Source organism: Serinus canaria, chromosome 5, assembly GCF_022539315.1.
Source record: "Serinus canaria isolate serCan28SL12 chromosome 5, serCan2020, whole genome shotgun sequence".
NCBI classification, from domain to species: domain Eukaryota; kingdom Metazoa; phylum Chordata; class Aves; order Passeriformes; family Fringillidae; genus Serinus; species Serinus canaria.
The window spans coordinates 12,952,326-12,976,035 of NC_066319.1; the positions used below are offsets into that span (position 1 = coordinate 12,952,326).

Genomic DNA, 23,710 nt, shown 5'->3' on the forward strand with positions numbered 1-23,710 from the left:
ATATCCCAGGTTTAGGTCTGAGGCTGCTTTTTCTTGACAGCATCATTTGGCATAAAAAACTGTGCACTCAGTATTAGACATTTTAAATGCACTTTCTTATTAAACTCTCTCCATGAGCTGTTTATAGTTTAATGTGAAGCTACAGATGTAAAACTGAGAATTAAGTGCTTACACAGAGAAATACTGCCCAACCTTTTACAACAGCTTCCAAGGAATCCCAACACAACAGCATTTTTTCCTAAACATTATTTTGTTTTCTGGATAAGTTTTTCCATTTTTATTTTTCTCTTCTGATTCCTAACATTTGCTGAATGAAGTTCTTCTGCACTAGTAGTCTCACTGTATCCTAATTAAATTAAGCAATTTTTTAGATGTTTGAATTCAATAGAAAATCCCTACATATATCCTTTCCAGAAAAGAAGAAAAAAAAATATTTTTCCTAATATTTGCAGCTGTGCCTTGATGGGAAGGATTGAATATGACTGCTAACCCATCTCTAATATTCATATGTGTGGTAAGATAATTTTTGTAACATCCTCTTTTAGATGTGAAATGAGATTTCCTTGATTTTCTTTTTCTTATATACAATCATAGGTAGTGTATTCTTTGGAATTACAGTGTTGAGAGTCACAATTGATGACAGTCTGGAGTAAGTAGGATCTTATCAAGGAACATGAAAAGATTGGGAGTTTACTGAAGAAAGAAATTTAGATGGAGAATTCAGGACTGATTTTGAAATTGCTCCATTTCATTGATTGTTCTTTACTAACAACACACAGCTGCATAAAAGCAATTTTTTTCCCATATTCAATTTAAACTTTAACAAGTGATTTCTCAGTGCTATTAATCTTATTTTTTTTCATTTTGTAAACATGATAGAATTTCAAAATCTATACAATTTTTCATTCTTTTTAAACTAGTATTTCTTCCCATGCAAGTGCAAAAATTTAGCACTTATTTAGAAGGAAGAGCTCTCCAATTAAAACTCATATCTTCAGTCACAGGGATAAAGTGAATATCTGTGCTATCTAATCTTATTCTGGAAAGAGAATTGTATATGTACATGCATAAAAGTGGCTGGAAGGAAGCTGAATTTAGAGGAAGTTCTCTTAATGTCTCATTTGATGAGTATAGTTCATATGAATTAGATGACATTAATTTCCTTACCTAACAGGAGCTAGTTATTTGTGATTTCTGTAGCTGATTATTTGACTTTCATTGAAAAAGATTCATGATGTAAAAGAAGCTTTTGTTTGGGTTTTTTCCAGTCTTCTCCATTGTCTAAACTATGGATTAATAATGAAAGGTAAAAAAAAAAAGAATTATATGCTTTAATTAAGTTTTCAATTTTTAAGAGCAAGCTACAGAAAAGGAGGTCTTAAATTTTTTTTCCTGCTCTTTGCCACAGTATTTGCAGAAACAATGGGATTCTTCTCTTTAAATAGTGGGGAACACTTTACACTTTAATGTCCACAAGTACATCCATAGGGTGATGGCAAGAAAAAGGAGCAGTTGAACTCCATGCAGCTTTTGTGTGTAATTCTGCAGCTGGACATGTGAAAATCAGGTGGAAAAAAAAAAAAAAACAAAAACCCATATCTCCTCACTGTGTCTTCCTGGGGGATAATGCAGTTTTGAGGAGCACAATGCAGTGAAGCTGTGTGCCATGAAGGGCTAGGAGAACAAGGACAGGAATTAGTTCTTTTCTCTGTGGGTGCAGGAAGGGTAGAAATCTTTTCCATAGGAGCCACTACAGCTTTTCTATTAAAAAGCTAATTGATTTCCATGTTAGGATTCAATTATTTGGGCTCAGTTGCCTTAATGGTAACACTGAGGATAACACCCCAGAACACTCCAGGAGCCTTGCCTCTTTTCCTATACTGAAAATTGTAACCCAAATGCATTTCTTCTGCTGCATCCAGAATGCTCAATATACACAGGAGAGGAGATGTGCCCCTGTGAAATGTACTCTGACTTCTGATGTCTTGCAGTTACTTTTTATATCTTGTTAAATAAGTTACTTCCACGACTTCTTAGTTAGTAATTATTAGCTACACGACTCAGAAATGTCTAAATATAAATATGAGGAGTATTAGTACTGTAAGATTTATATACTTAAAATATAAATTTTAATTTTGATCCTAATTACATGTTCATCTTTCATGTCTTACAAATACAAACAAGTATATCAATGAAAAACTTATATTTGCCTCTGAAGATTTTTATTGCCTCTGGTGATAAGTAATGAAGAAGCAAAGTTTATTGCAAAACAAGGACATTAGCATAGCCTGTCTATCAGAGAAGCTGTAAAGAAGAAACTTCCTACCTCATCTGAGAAGAGACAATTTAGTCAAAAGCCTTTGATATGTATGGAAAAGCAACAAAATTTTATATGTTTAGAATGTGCCCAGAGAAGTGAGTTAAAGGATTTACTCTCATTTCAGTGGGCTTTGAAAGAAGTCCATTGATATGTTCATTAATAATGGCATTAGGTGGCAGCTTTAGGCTTGTAAATCTGAATATTATTTTAAATTTAGTTCATAATCAAAGAGTCATAAATTGAAAGTGCTACTTATCTGCTGCACACAACCTAACAATCTGTAAGAAAAATTCAGCAGAGCATGTTAATTCTACAAATAAGAATTATCATATGTCTTTAGAAATAACCACAACATCACTGAATGGGCATGAGAAACAAAACCCAAACAAGTAAACTATGCTCTTGTTCCCTGAGGGTTTATTTTATAAATAAATAATTTGAATAATGCAATCCAGAGCAAATTAGAATTCTATGACCAGCTCCTGTAAATACACTACAAAATTATCAGGCAAGATTTCTAACAAGAGAAAAACCTTCTAAATCACATTAACCAGAATACAAAGGGGGTGGCCTGCATTTGCAGACTGCAGCTCCACACATATTCCTGGAGTGTTCTGGAATAATTACACCCTAACCACAAGCAGGAGTGTGTTTAGCCAGATGATTCTCAGAAGCGACTAAAAGTGCACTCAGAACTTTCCTTAATTCAATTTATTTGTGTACCTAGTTGATCACAAACCAAAACATTTAACACAGCCCTTTGCTACAGAGTCTTTGGTAATTAAGTTCTTCACAGCCCCAGCCCAGAATGGTATCAGGGGGTTTTTTTGTGCTTTCAGATGTATTCCACCACTGAAACAGGATCACTCAGAAAGAAAATATAAACACTGCCTGCTCAAAAGTCTTAATATAATCCAATATTCAAAGGCATGGATTTAGCAAAACTTTAAACACAGTGTTACAATGCTTCACAATAAGTCTTGAAGCAGGGGGAATATGTAGGTTTGGATTCCACTATAACAGCATTCTAATTCAATATATTATAAATAGACCTGGGATATATTAAAGAAATCAGGATCTTCTAATTGTTTCTCTCTCCTTAACACAACTTAATACTGTCCAGGCTGTATTTTCATTATTTTAGTTCTACACTAACCATAACTGCAGCATTATTTTTTTCTTCCTAACAAGACACTCAAACAAAGAACTCAAACAAGCAGCAGAAGCAGGGAAAAGAGATTTTCAAAACCAATTGAGACTACTCTCAATTGGTTTTCAAAGTTAATCAACTTCTTTTTAAGTCTCCTATTTAATTTTTTTTTTTTTCTGGAAGAACACACCTGTTGCAACTGAAGGCAATGTTTCTGAGGTGTTTCTCAGAAGTTACTTCAGTCTAACTGTGATGCTGAAATAATGTCAACTTAAATGAAGGCTAATTGTGACTGCAAAATAATTTTGAATTTAAGCAATGTATTTTGTTGCTATTTCCTCTCCATGAATTTTAGATAAATTTTAAATCAAAATTTTAATCTCTTTGCACCTGCAAAGATCCCAGGTAAATTTCCAAGGGGTTTGTCAGATTTAGGTGTCTCTGAGCCAGGTTTTTTAAGAGATTTAGGCTTCTCACTATTGCAAATGTCCCTGTGGCCATGTTTTCAAAAATGTTTGAAGCACCTTAGACCAATTGACTCAGATGATATCTTAAACTATTTTGAAAAATGAGATAAATGTGTGGGAATCACATAATATTACCTTTAAAGTTTTCAATTAACTTGATCCTGATGTGATTCTTCCCCCAGCTGACACTGCAGCCATGGAATCTAAATGCTGCTGCTGGCTGAAAGCTCTCTATGGCTTCAAGGGCAGAGTGGACAGGTGTTTGGAAGAGGGAAGAGGAATCTATTTCACCTATTCAAAATACACAAACCCCACCAGGATCTAGAAATCCCTGGAAATTGGCCCGAGGTAGAGATAATATTAGTGCAAAAGTGTAATTTTCCCCTGTTCTTCCTCATTCCTGTGTCTGCATTTGTGATTACTCCTGAAATCAGTTTTTTCTCTGAGTTCTTTACAACTTTAGCCCTTCCAATACAGTACTGGATGACTTTTTCTATCAAGATTTGCTTTCCCTCTACCGAAATTCACACCTATGGGCTGGCCAACTGTCTTTCCTTAACACACAAGTAGTTTTATTCACTTTTCTGTCGTGCAACACCAACTAGTGAGCATGAGAACCTGGACATGAGGATCTATGTGATGGTCTGTACACCTTGAACTTAGGGCTGACAGGTTTTGGTCAAAACCTAAAGTTACTCAATTTGAGTTTCATATAGGTAATAAACTTAGCACAAAATACTTTTCAACCACATCCTTACAGCAACTTCTAAAGTATAACTATCAATATATTTTGCTGTTTCAGGATATTAAAATAAATGGAAATATAAGTAGAAATATTGTTGAAGGACTGCTGGAGGACTTGGGATGTTGTGATATGACTTTCTAGAACTTTTTCAATATCACTTTGGTAACTTCCAAGTGGTGTGGACTGCATTCACTTACAAGTTTTCAATTTCCTCCTTGGAGCATTAGCTCAATGTGCCATAGCAAAGATAAGGTTTTTCTGCTCTAGAGTACCCTAAATGTCCTGCATTTAGGGGATAGCAGCAGTCTGCAGGAAAGGAAAGCCTGCAGCTTCAGCTCTGTCATGGGCTCAACATATATAGACTGAACTCTGCATAAGACAATCAGCCTGTATAAGAGGATGAATGAATACAAGAGAATACATTAAAATGCATTTTTAAGGTAACACTCTCATACACTCTCTCTACATTTCTTTCCCTATGCAAAAAAAAAAAAAAAAACCAAAAAAACCAAACAAACAAGAAAAACTCTATCAAGGTCAAGAACTCATTGATTTATTTATTAATTTAGTTCAGGAAGGAATAACCCTCAGTTGCCCAACCAACTGTACACCTGCTATGACATAGCTAATACTGACAAAAAATAGCCCTACTAAGGTTCTAAAAGCCTGACTAGGGACAGATGGCAAAAACATTGCCTAGCTTACCAACTAACTTTCTAATTCTCATAGTATCTTTTAACTATTTCCTATCTTCTAGCTGTCAGTCAAGAACATTAAACACATACATCTTGAATTCCTGAGCCACTGAAAATGAGCTCTTTCAAAACTGAGTCTGTGAATGCTATCATTTTGAACAGGAGCCCCAGTCTCAGCCTTGGCAGTGGTGATGCCAGCTGGTCAGCATGATCTGACTTTGAGAAGTGAGGGGCAGTGCTCTCCTTTACCAGGTCACAAAAACATGGAACAGCTTGGGTTGGAAGGGACCTCAGAGATCTTCCCATTCCAGCCCCTCTGTCACGGGCAGGGACAACTTCCACTAGACCAGGTTGCTCAGAGCCCCATCCAGTTGTGCTGTATGTGTTGGAGTGAGCCTTTGGGAAGGAATGATTTTGTCTTTTGTGAAGACTGTTTTGTTAAAACCAGCTAAAAATCATTCCTTTTCAATACATCAACCTTCAGTTTTCTCTTACTTCCAAACTTGAACTCCATATTAATTTCTACGTGTTCAATGTATGTGAATATTTTACATAGACACAGACATCATAATGTGAATTCTTTATGGCAGATTCAGCTAATGAGCAATTTACACCTATATTCTGTCGTGGGTTATTTGCTGCTGATCACCACAGCACTTTTCAGTAGTTGCAAATAAGGCTCAGGAAAGTTTTTCTCAGTGGTTTTGAGTACAATACACATGGAAGAGGACAGGAAGAGGCAAAGTGGGAGAAGAACCTCCCCTAGCTATTAAATTAACTGAACTTTAGCTATGTGTATAGACAGACTGTGGTTTTGCCAGGTCAGCAGAGGGAGAATTTTCACTGTGTCCCACTCTTAGCACCAAGTGTTGATATTTGCCTGATGGTGGGATATATTTCTGAGAGTATGCAGAGACACAAAGTGCCTTTGTCTATCCCTGCTATCTTGAAAAATGGCAGACCTTAACCTGATAGGATTAAGTATTTCTTTTTAGAAAAACCCTTATCCTTCAGAAGTGGGCACCCTGTCTTTGGCCAAAGCCTGAGAGGCACAAAATTACACTGTATAACTCCTGGGAGGGGAAGAAAGCAACAACAACAACCACCAAAAAAACCAGACAGGAGGGTCAATTAAATACATCCTGAAGTAGAAAACTTCTCTTTTCTACAGCCCCTAAAAATATATCCACAATCATCCCGTGACTTTTGCTGAATCCCAGCAACTGTGTCCTGGCACCAGAGGAGGGGATTGAAAGTAAAACTTTCAATTAGAAGCCAATAGGCTCTCTACAGTTCTTAAGGAATCTGGAAAAACTAAACCACAGAACAGCTATGCCCATTTCATTTTCTTGACCTTCCTTAATAAGCTTGTTCTTTTGAGGTTACCAAATGAGATTTGATGTCTGTAAATTTCCCCGCATTTAGAACAAGTAATTTGTGTAAGTCTGCATAAAATATCTGTATACACTACAATGACTTCTTAAATCTTGCAATCTGAGTGTGCCACCTGCAACTAAAAGATTTTGCTTTAGTAGCTGTACTAAGGGTGCATTCCAGCTTTCAGGGAGAATTACAATTGTCTACTAAACAGTTACATCAAAGATCAAATCCCATCATTAAATTTCAAACTACAGTGAACTATAAATAATTTTCTGATCTCAGGGGTTAGAACTGGGATCTTATGTCAACAGAATACTTCAGGGGCACATATCAATCCACAGTATTTCCAGGCCAAAACAAATGCAAAAGATCTATCTTCACACATAGTAGTGTGTTTAAAAATGTCGGAAATGTCAACCGCTTACATACTTTCATATTATCCCTAATTAATACAAATTGCCTTTAATTTCACATTTAGTAAAACATATTGCTGCCCAAAATAAGGACTATAATTTTTATCAGCAATTATTATTACTGATGTATCAACACAATTATTTAAATTCAATGTATATAGAGGCAGAATCCATGCAAGCATTTACAGTTTTTGTTCCCTCTGTGTTTCTTCCCTAATTTTTGTGGCTTGGAGCTCCTCCAGATGCTGTCTCTGACTTTGTGGTTTTGTATTTGAGATCCCATCTCTTGATTCACAGCATTCCTTGATTGACAAACAGATTCAGATATGAAAACAAACAGTTACCTGTGTAAGATCTGTGCCTGAAAGCTGCACTGCTAAGTTTCCCCTTTGTGGTGAGCCTACTGTTTCAGATTTTACTCATTTCTTGGGTCTCTGAGTTACTGTGTTTACTAAGCTATTCAGTAACTGGTGACACATGTGATCTGCAATCTGCACTTCAGACTCACAGGATTTTTCTCTAGTTCCTCCCTCTTCATAAACTAAATTATTTTAAAAGAACATTGGGTTTTGTATTTCCAGACTGATGTGCCTCCTAATTGAATACAGAACACTTTCAAACTATTTTCCATTAGAGGCACACTTTTTTTTCTGATTTTAATGCACAATATAATACCTTCATTGGAAGATTAAAATTGTTTTACTAGAAGTAAAACCCGTTATTATACGCTTTTTTAGTGGTTTTCTGTTGTATAATGTAGGGTGAATTATGTAAAACATACCAAACAGGATACTCTACAAGCAGCTACTTGCATGCTGCAAACAATCACAGTTTCACTGATAGACTGGGACTTAGCATCTTAAAATTCCTGTGGAAATCAAGTGCATTTTAAGTATTGAGTTTGATTATTTAATCAGACAACTTGCATTTTGCCCCGGCTAATTTGGAAGGCTGATAATATTTTACTCATAAAGTAATTGTGCACCTGTTGTGATGGAAACCTGTTCAAACAAATCTTAATAGACATGAAGATTCACTCCCAACATGAGTGTGCTAGCCTCTCATTACTGCTATCTATGGGGCAACAAATTTTAAGCAGCTTAAGAACAGGTCTCAGCTTAATCTTGGATAACTCTTCAAGAACATTTATGACAACATGTCTAATATTAAACTTTGCTAAAGTATATCAATACAGACTAAGGTAAATATTACGATATGTGGGTTAAACTAACAGCAATTTAAAGAAAAAAGGGTGAGAAAGGTATGTTCATAATAACATGATTTCACTGTGAGAGCTGATGACCAAGATCCAGTTTTGATCAAGTTCCCTGGCTATAAATCCATTATTATTATTATCACAGAGAGTAATACCAACAATGAAGTCATAGGATCAGGGCAGGTTACATCCTTCATAGATTTGTGTTTCCTCAGTTCAAACAAATTTCTATGGAAATTATTTCAATATTTCTTTTTATTTTCTTTAAAATTCATATATTGGTATTAATTGATTGATGGGACTTCATCTTTATGGTTGTTCTGGAAATTTTCTCTATAGGCAAATTGTGCCAGAACAAAACAATAAAAAAATTTTTGTTGGGATGGAAAAAAGATAAATTATTTACTTTAATCCACCATAAATATTTGAGGGAGGAACAGAAGGGACATAGTGAATTGATATCAATTCACTCACCAAGTAAGGGGACAGTATTGTGAACGACCTGACTGGAGCAAGGGGATCATGATTAGCCTGAAATCACTTTAATGTTGGCAGGAGGAGGTGAAAACAAGGAAAATGAGCCCAGTTTGGCTAGATTTGCCCTTTGGCAGAAAACTGTCAGATGTCATTGGTCAGATCCTAAGTGAGGTGACACAGTTAAACAAATCAAGATATCTTGAAAAAAACACTGATAATTAACCTCCTCTGAAAGGTCAACTTGTTTAGAGGGGACAAGGACAACCCTTCTTGTGTTTCTTCTCCTATTCCTCATTGAGCTTAAGCTTTTGAGGCAGTGGCTGGGTCAGGTTGCACATTGTGTTCTTGCTATCATCAGTTGCAGGGCAGTTACTAAATGTGCTCCTGCTTCATTTTTCCTCAATACTAATGCTATGTGCCTTGAGTCTTAGAGATGACATTTCTGACTTGCCTCAATTTGTTAAGGTATTTTTACATAGCTCTTGAGAAAAAAAAAAAGAACCTGAGATCTCTGATATCATCAGGACATCCTCATTACCACACAATATCCACACATCACCATCCCACTCTAAGGCACAACTTTCTGTTCAGAAATGGAGTTTAAAACTGAAAGTGAAAAGGAATGCCACAAAGGTTCTCATTATTCAGTACCAAAGTTTGATGTTGCTCAGAAAGTTTTATTTTATGCAAGGGGTCTTTTTTCCAAATAAGCTGCAGAAGAGAAGGCTGAGAGTGCAGAAGCATATATATAAAGAATAAATAAATACTTTTTTCCTTTTCAAGCTGGAACAGTGACAGAGCAGAGTGTAACAGAGGAATTGAGCAGGGAACAGCTCATTCTAAGAATGTCCATTTTAAGATCTACCTGCAAGGTGCTGGGTGCAAATATACACCATATTGCTAACTGCTGAGCTTATCCCCACAGACTTTGCAGCTGTCTGCTAAAGGGTTCAAAAGTGGTTGGACATGCTCATAGATGATAATTCTATCAAGGGTCATTAAACCCAAATTACCACCTCTGAATCAAGCAACCCATTAATCATATTTTGTGGGAAATTGGAAGAGTATGCTGAGGAAATATTAGTGTAAGTTTGCCCTTTCCTTACACCCTTCCACAGGTTGAAATGTGTCCATGGACAGAATTCTGCAGGACATTGTGTTCTTTATATGGCACTGAAAGTCCCCTGAATATGAAACACCAATTACAAAAGACTGATAAAAGTACATCTGGAGGTTTCCACAACATCCAAACTGCCCAGAAAATGTCAGTCCTTTCCATATTGTGCCTATATGTATTTTTCTAGATAAATGCTGACATTCATCAATTTGCTCAAATATGATTTTGTAACAAAAAGCAACAAAGAGTCAAAAGCACTGAAGGGTGATGAAAAACAAGAAATGGAGCTTCCCCTTTTGTTTCAGCCATGCAAACTCCTACATATTCACTTACTTTTCTGTAAGAGGTTGTATAATTGTCTTCAGTAGGAGTTTTATTTTGCTAAAGGTAAGAAATTTCATTGGCAATTAAGCTGGGACCAGATCAAAAGAAAATTTGCCACTGACAGCCACTTTCAGAGGATAAGGTACTAAGGTCCAAGTAGTGATACATTCTTCAATACAGAAGCCTTTCTACTGCATTTAAAGGCTCTGTATTTATTACAGAAAGCCATGACTGATATACTGAAAATCAACATATATATATATAAATACACCACCAAAACAACCTCCCAACAGAGGGAAATGGCTTCTTTTTTTTTTTTTTTTTTTTTGTGGAAAAAGTGGAGAAAACTGACTTGTAATTTTTAGTTTATAGGAAACCTATTTTCTGCTAAAAAAACTCAGATGGCAATTGAAAATAAACACATTTTAAGACCGTACATTTTCTTGTCACTAATTGTAAAAATAAAGAATGGATGACATTCCAGAAGGCAGTCTGTTGTAATGTGCATAAGAAATGTATTGCTGTTTCAGTTCCTTATTATTAGCATCATTATCCATCTTGTTGCTTTTTCCCATGAACAGTTGATACTATTTCTTACTACATTATTTGGGACACATTTCAAAAAACCCAGAATATAATTAGGCTGTCATATATATTTCAGTATAGTACAGAGTTCATACACTGACCTCTGTATAGTTAAGCTTAGAAATATACACTGATAAGGTAAAAAACATATAGATTTCTGTGATTGTGGTAAGTAAAAAAATCATTGTGTGCCTGCAACTAAAGGCCATGCATCCTGCTTGATGCTTTTTATAAAATATATTCAACAATATGGAAAACTTGATTTATGTGAAAGGTTGATTACAGTGTAATTTATAGTTCTGGAGTTTTAAGAACTAGAAATGGTAACAGTCGTTAACTTTCAACATTAGAAGTAGGCATGATTGTGAGAGGAGGCACTAAAATACAACCCTCTCACCAAAAGACTAGAGCAACAAAAATGTTTGGCTTTTTTTTTAGTGTGATAAACACAGCTTCAATGCTGCCAAGACTTACATGTACATAATTTAAACACTAGCACTATGTGCAGTGAGCAGTCCAGTCTCTTCCACTGAACTATCCTCTGTCTGTACAACTGGGGGTATGTCTGTTTAAAGCCAGAATCTGAAGAAATGTATTTAATATTAAAAAATAAGTCAAGAAGATGTAAGAAAATATAGTTGAATGTGTTTCACACTGGTGATTAGCTTAATTGTGCTGGTATCTTGACCATAACAGATACAATGGGGCTTGGTAAACATAAACAAAATATTTTTTTTATTTTTGGAGTTCAGTACCTTCTTCAAGTAAATTTACTAAAATGTGTGCAAATATTAACTATTGAAAGTGCTTATGAAATATTCAGGCATTGAAATGTCTTAATTGAGAAGGTCAGGTTAGACCTGGAAGCACAGCCCTTGTACCATGTTACACAAAGTGCTGGTGGCTGGAGTAATGGCAAAACAAAAGCACTGCTCTGATCTGGAGAGCTGTGACACAAAGCTGAACATATCACTACATTGGATCATGGCAATAAATTCATTATGAGCAACCTTTATAGCCTGTGGGATATTCCTAATCAGGACCAATTTCTTCAGGATTTGGGTGTTGGGGTTCTGGGCTGTGCTGTTTTGTTGAATATTTTCATTGGTTTCACTAATTGAAACCAGTTGATTCTTTTTCCTGTGTATTGATTTTTTAAATCCTAGCAGTTAACAATGATTCTAATGTATCATAACACTTTAGACCTTAATCATATAGTGGGACTTCTGCTTGTAGCTTTTGTTTGAGTTTTAATTAAGAAGACCTTGTGTCTCAAAGCCTGAGCTGGGTTTTTAATTGCTAGTATGTATATCACACAGACTTCAAAAGAAATAAAATATGTTTATAACAGAGAGCACAAAGGAGAGCTTTGAAATGTCTATAGCCATACAAAGTGACATAATTAAAAACCTCTGAGTGCCTCTGTGATATAAGGCTTATATATATTTATTTATACATATTTATGAGGCAGACTGTTATGTACCCTTAGACTTCATGAGAAAGATTTTTTAGCAATTATACTGAAAAATAATTGCTACAAATTCAGACTACAGTGTTGACCAGGGCTAAAGGAAAACAGATTTATTTTCCTCAAAACCGACGTCACATTTGATATAGTGCAGCAAGAAACACCTGAAAGCTTATCTGTGAAGACAAATTTTATAAAATAGAAGCAAAAATAACATTGTAAAATGTTTTGTAAATCATGCATGTTTTTTTAAAAAATTAATTCACTGTAAAAACCACAACTTTCTCAAGGATTCATTCATGCACAACTCTTTCCAAGACTATTCCAGAAATGGAGAGTGTTAAATAACTGGATTCAAACAGTTGTGCTTTACAGTCCTCTTCCAGTCATTAATACACACAAAAAATGCTCCTCCTTGTGTCTCTCCTGCTCCCATACCAGGGACAAACATCCTTTCCAAAACTGTTTGTGGTTATCTTACGAGAGGACTATCAAGTGGGTGAAGTAGCTTCATTGCACTAAATTCAACTTTCCCAAGGAAGCAGGAATTCTGCCTCCCACCTACCCAAATATTTTGAGGCCATTAAATGTTCACATGTCACACAAAACAGGGGGTTTAGACTCTTATTACTAAAGCAAAGAAATGAAAAGGAGATGGGATAAGCACGGGAAGCATAATAGAAACAGCCTTCTGTGTTGGATAAAGCCATGGACACCAATCACTCACCTCCCCAAAATAGAGCCTACTGTACAAAGACAGCATGTGACATTCAAGTCACAATGCCTATAAATATAGAGAGTTCCAGTTGTAAACAGCTCCAATGGAAGGCACAGGACTAACCTGCAGCACAGGAGCTGCTGACCCAGGAGTCACTCTCCTCTGAGGCTGCTGGACCAATTCTGACCCTTTCACGATAACATCATTGCTTAAGTTACTTAAAGACTGACCTTTCTTATTTGATCTTCAAAGACTCTGCATGCTGAGAAAGACCATTGAGGGCTATTTCAGTAGGACAACTGCCTGATGCATGCAAGACCATGCTATTCCAGAGATTTATATTTGGAACAGAAACAGAAAACTTAAAACAGACTTGGTATAGTGATAAATGATGCTACTCTGCCTAGCTGTGGCTGCTGAAGAAAAACTAGATAACCAAGCAACAGAAATACATGCAGTGAGGGAGGGTGAGGACAGAGCTCTGTGCACCCAAATATCTGGAAATAAAGAAAAGAGCTCTGCCTGGCTTTGTTTATTCAAATATGTAATACCAACAATTAGAATGAAAAGTAATTTCCCGATCCTAATTTTTACACAAAAGAAACCAAATACTGCAAAAGGCAGATGTAAGCCCAACAAATTGCTTGTATACCTTAAATAAATCTATTTGCATGCACTCCCTGGCAAATAGCATACAATCAAATGATTTGCACAGGCAGCTCTGGGGTTTTTTTCCCAGGTGAGCAAGGCATTTAACTCAGGTCAACTGCTTCAGAGACCTTTGAAAACTTGACCTATGGGTTTCATTTATAAACATATCAAATGAACAAGCAGACTTATTTAACCACTGGAATTTGGCTACAAAGCATTCTGCCAGATTCTCCTCAGTTTCATGCAACCTCCCTGAAGTCAATGGCTTGTTTGGCTGGAATTCAAGGAAGAATCTGGACTATTATCAATAACTGAAATCCTAATAAAGAAACTCAGAAAAAGCAATTTTACAAGTGAGGCACACTATGCAAGAGCAATTGTGAACAGGAACAATCTCACACCAAGAAAAAATGAATTATTCACTGTTTGTTACTTTTGTATTGGCCTCTATTGTCTGAATTAATAGATATAGTTTATAATTATATCTTGATTAACACTATTGTGTTCTAAATATAGAAGGTAAAGCAAGAAAATACCGTTTTTATTTGTTTCTCTCAGCCAATTATCTTTTCTTCTTGTCTGTGTGCTTCCCAAACATGAATAGAAACAGTTTGTGTCAGTGGTACATTTTTTTTCCCTGCTTTCATCCTTTTTTCTGGCACTGATTCTCAGTGAACTGCCTTCCCACAACCAAGATGCTAGTCTTTCACTGAAGGGGGAGGGCTGTGGTTGTGCAGACACAGAGGAAGAATATGTGCTCAGGTTATCCTTAGTGAGAACAACACCTTCTCTCTAAAATAAACAACTCCCAGTAATAGTCAGTGCAAAGAGCAGTTCCTCACAGGACCACACCTTCCTTTCTTATACTCAACTTTTTCTTTTCTCTGATGAACTCATTTATTTATTTTTACTGAATCACTTCATGTCTCCAAGTCAGACTCTCAGTAATATGAGCAGAAATTCTGCACAAGATCAACTCAATAAAATTATTTAGCATCTAACGGAAATTGAGGAAAAATGTATTTGACCTCCCAAAGACAATACATTTTCAAATTTAGTTCTTTCAGATCCCAGAATGTCCTGCTAGTTACCTTGCTGGAAATTCAACCATCACCATGAAAAATGAACTTCATGATTGTGGATTCTACCACCTTAAACAATGAAAGGATTTATTTTAAAGTATGCTTCCCCTACTTTGCTTTGTTTCCTTCATGTAATCGGGTTTTCAAGATGCCACATGCTAGATTGTTATTTGTTTGTGGAATTTTTTTTCCTTTATGGGCTGATTTTAGGTACACAAATGCTGATAGGAGTTAATAGCAGACTATTGGGTTAATATTGGTTTAATGGCTCAGAGGTAACCAGCCTGGAGACAGTGTTTAGGTCATGGATTTGGGAGCCCAAAGGAAAAGATTCCAACTTCAGACCTGTTCCTACTCCAGCTATGTAACCCTGCACCTAGTTTTCTTCCTCTATAAAACAATACTAATGCCTTTGTCAAGAGGTTTGAAGTGTAAACCACAACAGAACAGCAACCATTTTTTGTCTTCCATGTTGGTTCTATTTTTAAAAAAATTAAATGCAGCTGCAGCAGCAGAGATTCAGCTTCACATCTTGCTGGAAGCCAACGAGCAGTATGGATGAATATTGCAGATATTATGACAACTTAAGGACAGGTTACTCAGGAAATGGGCTGTGGAAACTGACTGAGGGACTGGCAACTCATAAATCTTCTGAGCCTAATCAGATGATCTTTTTTACACACCTAATAGGCTATTTCCCTGGAAAAGGTAGTTGGGAATTCTTCCAAATCTGAGTGAGAGTGCTTTGTAGGGAGATGAGAAAAGGATGAGAAGCAAGAACTCTACCCACTCCCTCTGCAGAAAACATATATGCTAAGAAAATAGGAGGAACAACATAAATCCAGAAAAACAAACCTTTCTTTTTCAATAACTGAGATGTCATTAGAAAGCATTTTGTGCCATATGAAAGAATAAAGAACATTACTCTGCATTGTTAGAGATGCCACCTCTTTTAAATTTGATTCGCTAATAGCATTCAAGTAGTTTCTATTTAAGGACTAAGCAGCTATATTTTGCAATTAATAGACAATAATAATTCAACTAGCATTCAATGCTTTCCACACTATTAAGAGACAATATGGCTTTAAATAGATTGTGATTTCAAGACATTATTTTGGGGAGATTTTATTGCAGTCAATTTTGGCATGTTCCTGCAAAATTGTATGCTATGTTTCTGTCACTGATATTACTATGGGATTTCTTACCTGCCTAACATATATGCATTGTCATAATTCTACCAGAAAAATCAGGAGAATCCAACAGATTTTTGGTCCTGAAGGAACCAATTATAACTTACTTATTAAAAAGAGCCAATCTTTCATCTACTTGTATAATAAAAAAAAAAATGAACTATCCTCAATTTCCCCAGTGGAAACTTATATCCCTAAGCATCAATTTTCATCAAATAGAATATATATATATTTTTACATTAAAGAATTTTAAAGAAAAGAGTTATTAATACGATGAACATGACTCTGTGTTGCCACACCTTTGTAGCTGCAGTTTAACAAAATTATACAAAGAAAGAGAAATAAATCTTAGGTACTTTGTGTACTCCTCAAACGTGCCTTATGACCCCTTCTCACAGCACAAAAAAAAGCACATGTTAAATTTGTTGCTTAATCAATAATGCTGAATTTCTTTTCACTAGGAAAATGCATGGAAGAATTGATGGGTGGAGAAAAACACTTCAAGTTTTCTACCTACTACTTAATTGCCAAGAGAATTTCACTTTTCCTAGGATGCTGGCTCAGGAAATAACAAGAATACTGAAAATTACTGCCCATAGATATGACAAATTTTGCACTGATTTCAGTAAGTCCCAAATTGTATCAGACCTGCTCTTTCTCTGCATAAGGGGGTTAATAGAAACCTTTTCTTTTTGTTTTGTTTTTTTGTTTTTTATTTTGAATGAAAGATTTAGAATAGCAATGGCACAATTACCACCCTTTATAATCAGAAGGCTCTTTCTACACACAGTTTGTGAACTGGGAAGAAGCAGTACCACATACTGGTAACTCTTCATTTCTTCCTCTGCTCAGAGATGTCTGGCTGATGTCAGTGATCTAATGTAACTAACTTGGTGTTTTGTGATAACATCCCTGATACTGCCTGTAACTGATTGAGACATACTCCACTTTTTTTTGCACACTCATCAGTCATTTCTAAGATAAACATTAAAAATCAGGGTGAGTTTCCTGGAAAGAATGGCACCCTCTAGTCATGACAGCTATTTCTATTATTTTTTCTGAAACTTCAAAAAAATCCTCAATCCCTTTCTTAAAATATATTCAAACATTTAAAATTTGATCTAGTGAGATACCTTTAATTTCTCCAAGGAGATCACTTGTGTTTAATTTTTCCATCTTCTCCTTCCAGTCTTTAGAAAGTAGCTTTTCCATACAGGATGAATCTATTATAAAAATAAAAAAAAGAAAAAGAAATAATTATGAAACATATTCTTACAGGAAAACAGGTGCCACCTTCATTTTAAGACTGTTTTCCCAGTACCAGTCAAACCATAGCTTAGAAAGGAACAGCCACACAGAGTTCTTATTTAACTGCATTTTAAATCCAAAGTAATTCCCCTGGGGTTAATGGAGTTACTATGGATTTAACAAGGGTCTAATTGAAAGAAAAACTTCGTTGAGGATTTATGCATGCTAACTGCCAATTTACATGCATAGATTGCCAATGTATATACGAATTCTGTCTTTTTCATTTGAGAATGATTGTACACTCGAAATTATACATGAAGATTTAGTAGCTTTTTTTGGAAATTTGGCACACAGTGACATCTGAAACCCATTTTTATATCCATGTCAATGCAAAAGTTATTCATATAATGTCTCCATGGAATTCATGAAAGCACTCTACATATTCGATGTTCACAGTATCAGAAATTTTCTCAGTAGGCTATAAACAACATGCAATGATTAGAAGATAGGATTTCATCATATCAACTTCAGAATGCATTTCAAGGCTTTGCCCCAGCCTGGGAGGCCTTCTGGAGGCAAAACTGTCACTGAAGTCATTACACTTTGGAGAAAGTAAAAGATTGGCCCCAGTAAGCTTCCTATGATCAGACCCTAATCCCACTACAAAATTTTATACTGAGCATAACAGACTTCAATAAAGGAGTTTTTCAGTTCCTAAATTAAACTAATTGGCTCTGATGTCTAAATTATAGATGACCTTGCAGATACCTAGAAAAGGTGATTTTTAAGATAGAAATTCTTATGAAGGGAGCCTACAAGACTGCAAATTCTCCTGGAGGGAGCCTGCAGGAAAGATGGAGAGAGACTATTTACAAGAGAATGTAGTGACAGCTCAAGGGGGAATGGCTTCAAACTGAAAGGGAGTAGGTTTAGAGTCGATATTAGGAGAAAATTGTTTACTGTGAGGGTGGTGAGGCACTGGCACAGATTGCCCAGAGAAGCTGTGGATGCCCCATCGTGGCAGTGTCCAAGGCCAGGCTGGATGGGGTTCTGATCATCCTGGGATAGTGGAAGGCGTCCCTGCCCATGGCAGGGTGTTGGAATAAAATTATCTTTTAGGTCCCTTCCAACCCAGGCCATTCTATGACTCTGTGTATATGATGTGGGCTTTTATGACTTTCAAGAAGCACAATTCAGATTTCTAAACAATTATCGAGAAAACGTTACAAACAACTCAACATTTATTTTTTTCCTTCCCAGTTAGTGATAATAAAATCTCTATTAAACTTTGTGTGCTTGCTTTCACCTGTAGGCAGACTCACCAACATCTGTGCTAAGCTCCTTGGAAACCCTTAGGGGCAGTTTGCAAAATATCAAAACCTACTTGTAACTGTTCCCAAAACAAATCTTAGCAAAGGGCCCACACATCACCCTGGGCAGTGCTGAGCACAGTGCTCCTTGACAGACACAACTTTTCTTCCTAGAAACTCAGATAGCAAGGGGCCACTTGTTTGAGAAGACCAATTTGCATTATGCTTTCTAAGTAGCTAATAATATTCCAATTTTTAATTGTTTTTGCACCAGTCCTACTCCAGTCACGAGTTAACAGTGAGTTGTACGAGAAGGCAGAATTCAATCTTCCATTAAACTACTGGCCAAATGAGGTCAAATCACAGCTGAAATTCTCATTTCAGGAGTCCCAGCAGAAGCACTCACACATGTGAAAGCAAAAGCAAATTGCCCAGATTTAAGAATGGCAACACAGATCATATCATTGCAACGGGTAACTGTTTGTTCCACTTCAGATGATTCCAAAAATACTCAGAGGGAGGAGAGACATTCAAAGAGGTCACAAAAGGAGGAGTTAAAGATTTAGGGAGAAGTCTAAGAAAGAAAATAGTCATATGGCCAATCACATTTTAGGGTACAAGTCATTTCAGCCTAAAAATTCATTAGTACAACTCATTTGACATAAACAAACAAACAAAAACCCCAAACAAAACAAAAACTGATTGAAAGCAAACCAAACTGTAACTACCAAGAGATCAAAGATCAGGTTTTTAATTGCAACACATTTTCACCATGCAAGCCTCCATGGAAAGACAACACAGCTCATAAATATTTTTGAAGTAATATTTCAGCAGAAAAGCTAATTTATTTACTAATTATATCTTTCTATGAAAGAGACAAAATTAAGGAGCTGTAAGTTGCAATAGGCAGTGTTAAAATACTAGTTATATAATAACAATTTACTTTTAACAATAACAGGCACTTATTACTTTTATGAGTTCTGGCCTGATAATAGGAGAATCAAGAAATAACCATCAATTATCAATAGAACATTATAATTTGTCCTTTTTTGTGATATCATGATTAGTTAAAAAGAGGTTTCTGTGTTTCTCCCCTGCCAAAATTTCAGACCCCTCATCCCTGAAAAAAAAAGCTTTAGAATTTTATTTTTATGTTTGCTCAAAGTTATGCATTCTACTGCTTTTAACTAAGATGTATTCCTCAATTCACACAAAGAAAAAAAATATTTCATTAAAAAAGGGAAAAAAGAAAAGAAATAGCTAGCATATTACTGAAATTTATAAAACACTTTCCTCAAAAGCACTTGTTTTATTTTTTCTCTCACTGTTCCTAAGAACACCCATGCTTATCTGTAGCGTTCTTATATTATGTAAGGACAAAAAATGTATTTCTAAAGACAGACTGGGAAAGAGCTAGATTGGAAAACAGGTCTATTTGTGTGCCTTTTTGATATAATCACATTGCTAGTTAGAATTTTTCTCCACAAATGACTGAAAAATTCCTTAAGAAAGAGTTCTTTTAACACCCCTATCTCATTCAAATTCTGTGTTCTGGATCTGACCACATAATTATAGCTACTGTATTTTGCTATTGAGAGGATTACAAAAATGATTACACAATGAGCCTTTTAATAAACTTTTTTACACTATTGTAAAAGTAGTGCTGTGAAAATCCTGTAAATTTTCATTTACCATATTTATTCTGCATAATTTTTCAATTTTAAAATAATGATATGGGGTTAAAGCCCTCTGGAGGATTTCCACATTAGACCCAAAACTGAATATAAAGGCTAATACTTGAAAGGCATGACTCCCTTCAAGTTCTGAATTCGGTGTTCACAAACACACATTTTGAAAAGGTTTGCAAATCAGAAAGGGATTTTTCTCCTTTCTGTACTGAAAAGTAATTTTTACAGACATCTAAAATCTACAGAGATATCTTCTGACATCAGTAAAATGTCTTCATCCATATTGATTCATTTTCTGATTTGATTCATTACAGAAACAAAACATCGACTTGGAATCCAGCACCGAGCAGTGAAGGAAGGAGCCCGAATTCACATCTGCACTGCATCACTCTCCCTGCACTGCTTCAGCACCATTCCAAAGCCTTGTGGATCCCGACATTTTCAAAATTCAGGGGTATTCTTGCTAAAGACAATTATAAAAGAAGCAATGAAAGAAATTAGCATTTATACATTTTTAGCTCTTCTCACTGACTTTATAAACCGCAGTCAGGCTTATGCTGCACAGTAGCATATTTTCTACTGGCACATGTAAGATCAAACTCGTGAAGTTGCACTGGAGCAATTGATTCTATTAAAAAACACACAGCTTCTCTTCCTTTATATTCTTCCCTTGTGAACTAGGAAAAAATTTCCTTCAAGGACAGCAAACAGGTTAAGTATAATTATGATGACTAAATTAAATCTTTGAGTATTATTTAATATCACGGTTTGTTACATACTTAGTTAGCAATTTTAATTGTAAACTAAAGGAGTTTAAAGTACTGTGAGAATCTTGTTAGACATGACAGTTTTGCAAAGGTGAATGAGAAGAGGATGTTAAAAGATATATATATAATCAGGGGGAGAAAAAAGGCTGAGGGGGAAAAAACCCTAGGTGTTAGATGAAAAGGATCTCTTCACAATGACAAAGCATCGATGAAAAGAATTAACATTTGTCCGTTGGGTAATCAATCAGTCATGGAATGGATGGAATCCAGCTCTTTGTTGCACGGCCGGTGATGAAGAGCCAGCGTGTTAGCTATCACAGCCAAGCTCTCAAGTTCTTCTGACTGAATGAATGAAAGTCATCTTGTTTGAATCAGAGCTAGCTTTTGCCTCTTGTCTCATCCTTATTCTCCCCCCTTTTCAGTTCTGGGTTTTTTCCCCTTCTAATTTCACTTTTACATTCTTCAACAAGTTCCTCACCCCAGCCATAGCTCACATGAATACTGTATGACCTGGCAGTGGCCTGCACCTACCCTCATTGATTTTGGGGGGTTGTTCCTTATTTTTTTTTCCCCCTTTTAATTCACCAAAGTAGCCTCCTATTACTTTCTTTGAAATACAGATTAAAAAAAAAAAATAGACGTTCATGCCATGTGTGAGTTTTTGTTTTTTTATGGTAAAGTCATACATAAAAGAAAACCTAAATGTGAGAGTGCAGCAGCAAAACTTCAAAGCACTGACTGTCAGACATTATTATTTCAAATCAGCTTTGACTTTTTGAGACTTAATAAAACACTATAGTACAGACTGGCATATTTATAACACCTATACCAGTGATCAACTGAACTGTCTTATTCTTTCTACCATGCAGTGCCTTGTTATTTCTTTCATAATAAGCTTCCCTCAAAACATGTTGTAACAATACTGCAAACAGATAATTATTAATGATATGAGTTCTAAAACATGACTTGTTTTGCATACAATTCTTTTTGAATCCACACATTACTTTGTGACAGAAGACAAAAGCACATTGATTTATTAATAATGATTGCAAATGCACAGCAAGTTCATAAACAATACGGAAATATAATTCAATCAAAGGTATAGAGGTATATGTGACACATTTCTACGTGCATCTGAATTGTTATATCTCAAGGAAAGAGGCACTGGGAAAGACAAGGGAGAGGCTTTAGCAGAGAAAGCAGGCATGCTGCAAGAGAAATTGCTCTAAAACATGATCAGATCCAGAGCAGGAGGAGGTGGATAAAGCTATTTTCTGCATTTTAGAAGAATGATACTACAGAACTAAAGGCAACTTTGTCCCAATTTCAGGACTAAGTATATATTATATCCTATTATAATTTAGTAGATATTGTTAAACATAAAGATATTACATTTGAGCAGAGTTTGGGACTAAATATCAATTTGCCAGTTCCTTCATCTCTAGTGTTCTATACTCCCCAAGCTACTTTTGTTACATTTTATTTGCCTTCAGCTCCATGGGAGAAAAGGTGTCCTTTGGACCAACCTTTGTCAAATGAGCTCACATGCCTCATTCAAGTCTGTCTAAGAAAAACAGCAAAAGTGGAATTAGCCTGTCAGCATCTATGAAATATTTGTTGGAGAATAAGTATTGCGTGGGGTTTTTTCTTTGAAAGAATGTTAAATAAGATTATGAACTCCTTGTGACAGACATTTGTGTGCTTACTAGGTCTGTTGCACTTGATTCCTTCTACAGAAGAGCTGCTTTTTCCCCAAAAACCAACAAAGCTGCAAATTAACATTACAGTGACTACCATTTTTGGCCTGCTTCTTCTTATACCTTTGCACATCTCAGCCCATGCTTCAAGTGCAAATGTGTTTTTTTCAAGTGGGTGAAGCTAAGGACATGACATCTAAAATAATAACAACACAATACATCACAGATCTAAAAGAGGAAGACTTGTTGCAATATTCTTCACAGAATACTAAATCCTCTTCTGAGCTGAAAAATCTAAATGAAATATTTCTGAATAATAGTCAAGCAGAATTTAGATTTATTCTAGTCAATCTTTGTTACTTACAATAAAACTAAAACAGCAGGTCCTTTGTTGCTATTATTAGATCCAGTCATTAAAATGGTGAAATATTCAGAAAACTGAAATCTGTGATGAGCTTTAATACACCTGTGTTGGGATATTTAGTTAACAGATCCCTCTCTGAGTACATGGCAACAGCTTGCTTATGTGTCTTTTGTGAGGTCACTGCCAATCAGATTTCCTTGAGGTAAAGAACCACCTAGTACAGAATGAAATCATAAAAATATTTCCTAATTTTCATGCTTCATGTTATGTATTTTAAAATTATATGCAAACTCTAACATTTCAGTATCAAAGAGAAAAGCAAAAGGTTAATTTAATTCACTTTGAAAGAACATCATTTTATAGTCTTCTAACAATTCAAAATTAAATTAAAGACTTCATGTTTTCATTCACTACTTGAAAAATAAAATGTAGTTTAACCATGACTATTAAAACTTAACTGCTGGATGGTATATCTATTCTGTTTTAATCCAATGATGTAACGTTTGTGTAACATTACTAAAATAGATTTTTTTTTTGTTGCCATAGTTCCTTTTTTTCTCCTTTCAAACACAAATTATCCTTTTCTGTCTCAATAAACTTTAAATAAAAGGACACAGCAACAACACAAAACTAATCAA

General features: G+C 35.6%; 1 protein-coding gene across 13 annotated transcripts in view; it reads right to left on the reverse strand.

The window, feature by feature from the left end:
• The window catches only part of SOX6 (SRY-box transcription factor 6), a 362,938-nt gene that overhangs the window by 151,386 nt on the left and 187,842 nt on the right, over positions 1–23,710 (reverse strand). For all 13 annotated transcript variants that reach the window (XM_050975367.1, XM_050975366.1, XM_050975368.1 and 10 more), the window contains one exon: positions 17,132–17,221. In XM_050975367.1, coding sequence (XP_050831324.1) covers positions 17,132–17,221 — 90 coding nt within the window. The remainder of the gene's footprint in view (positions 1–17,131; positions 17,222–23,710) is intronic.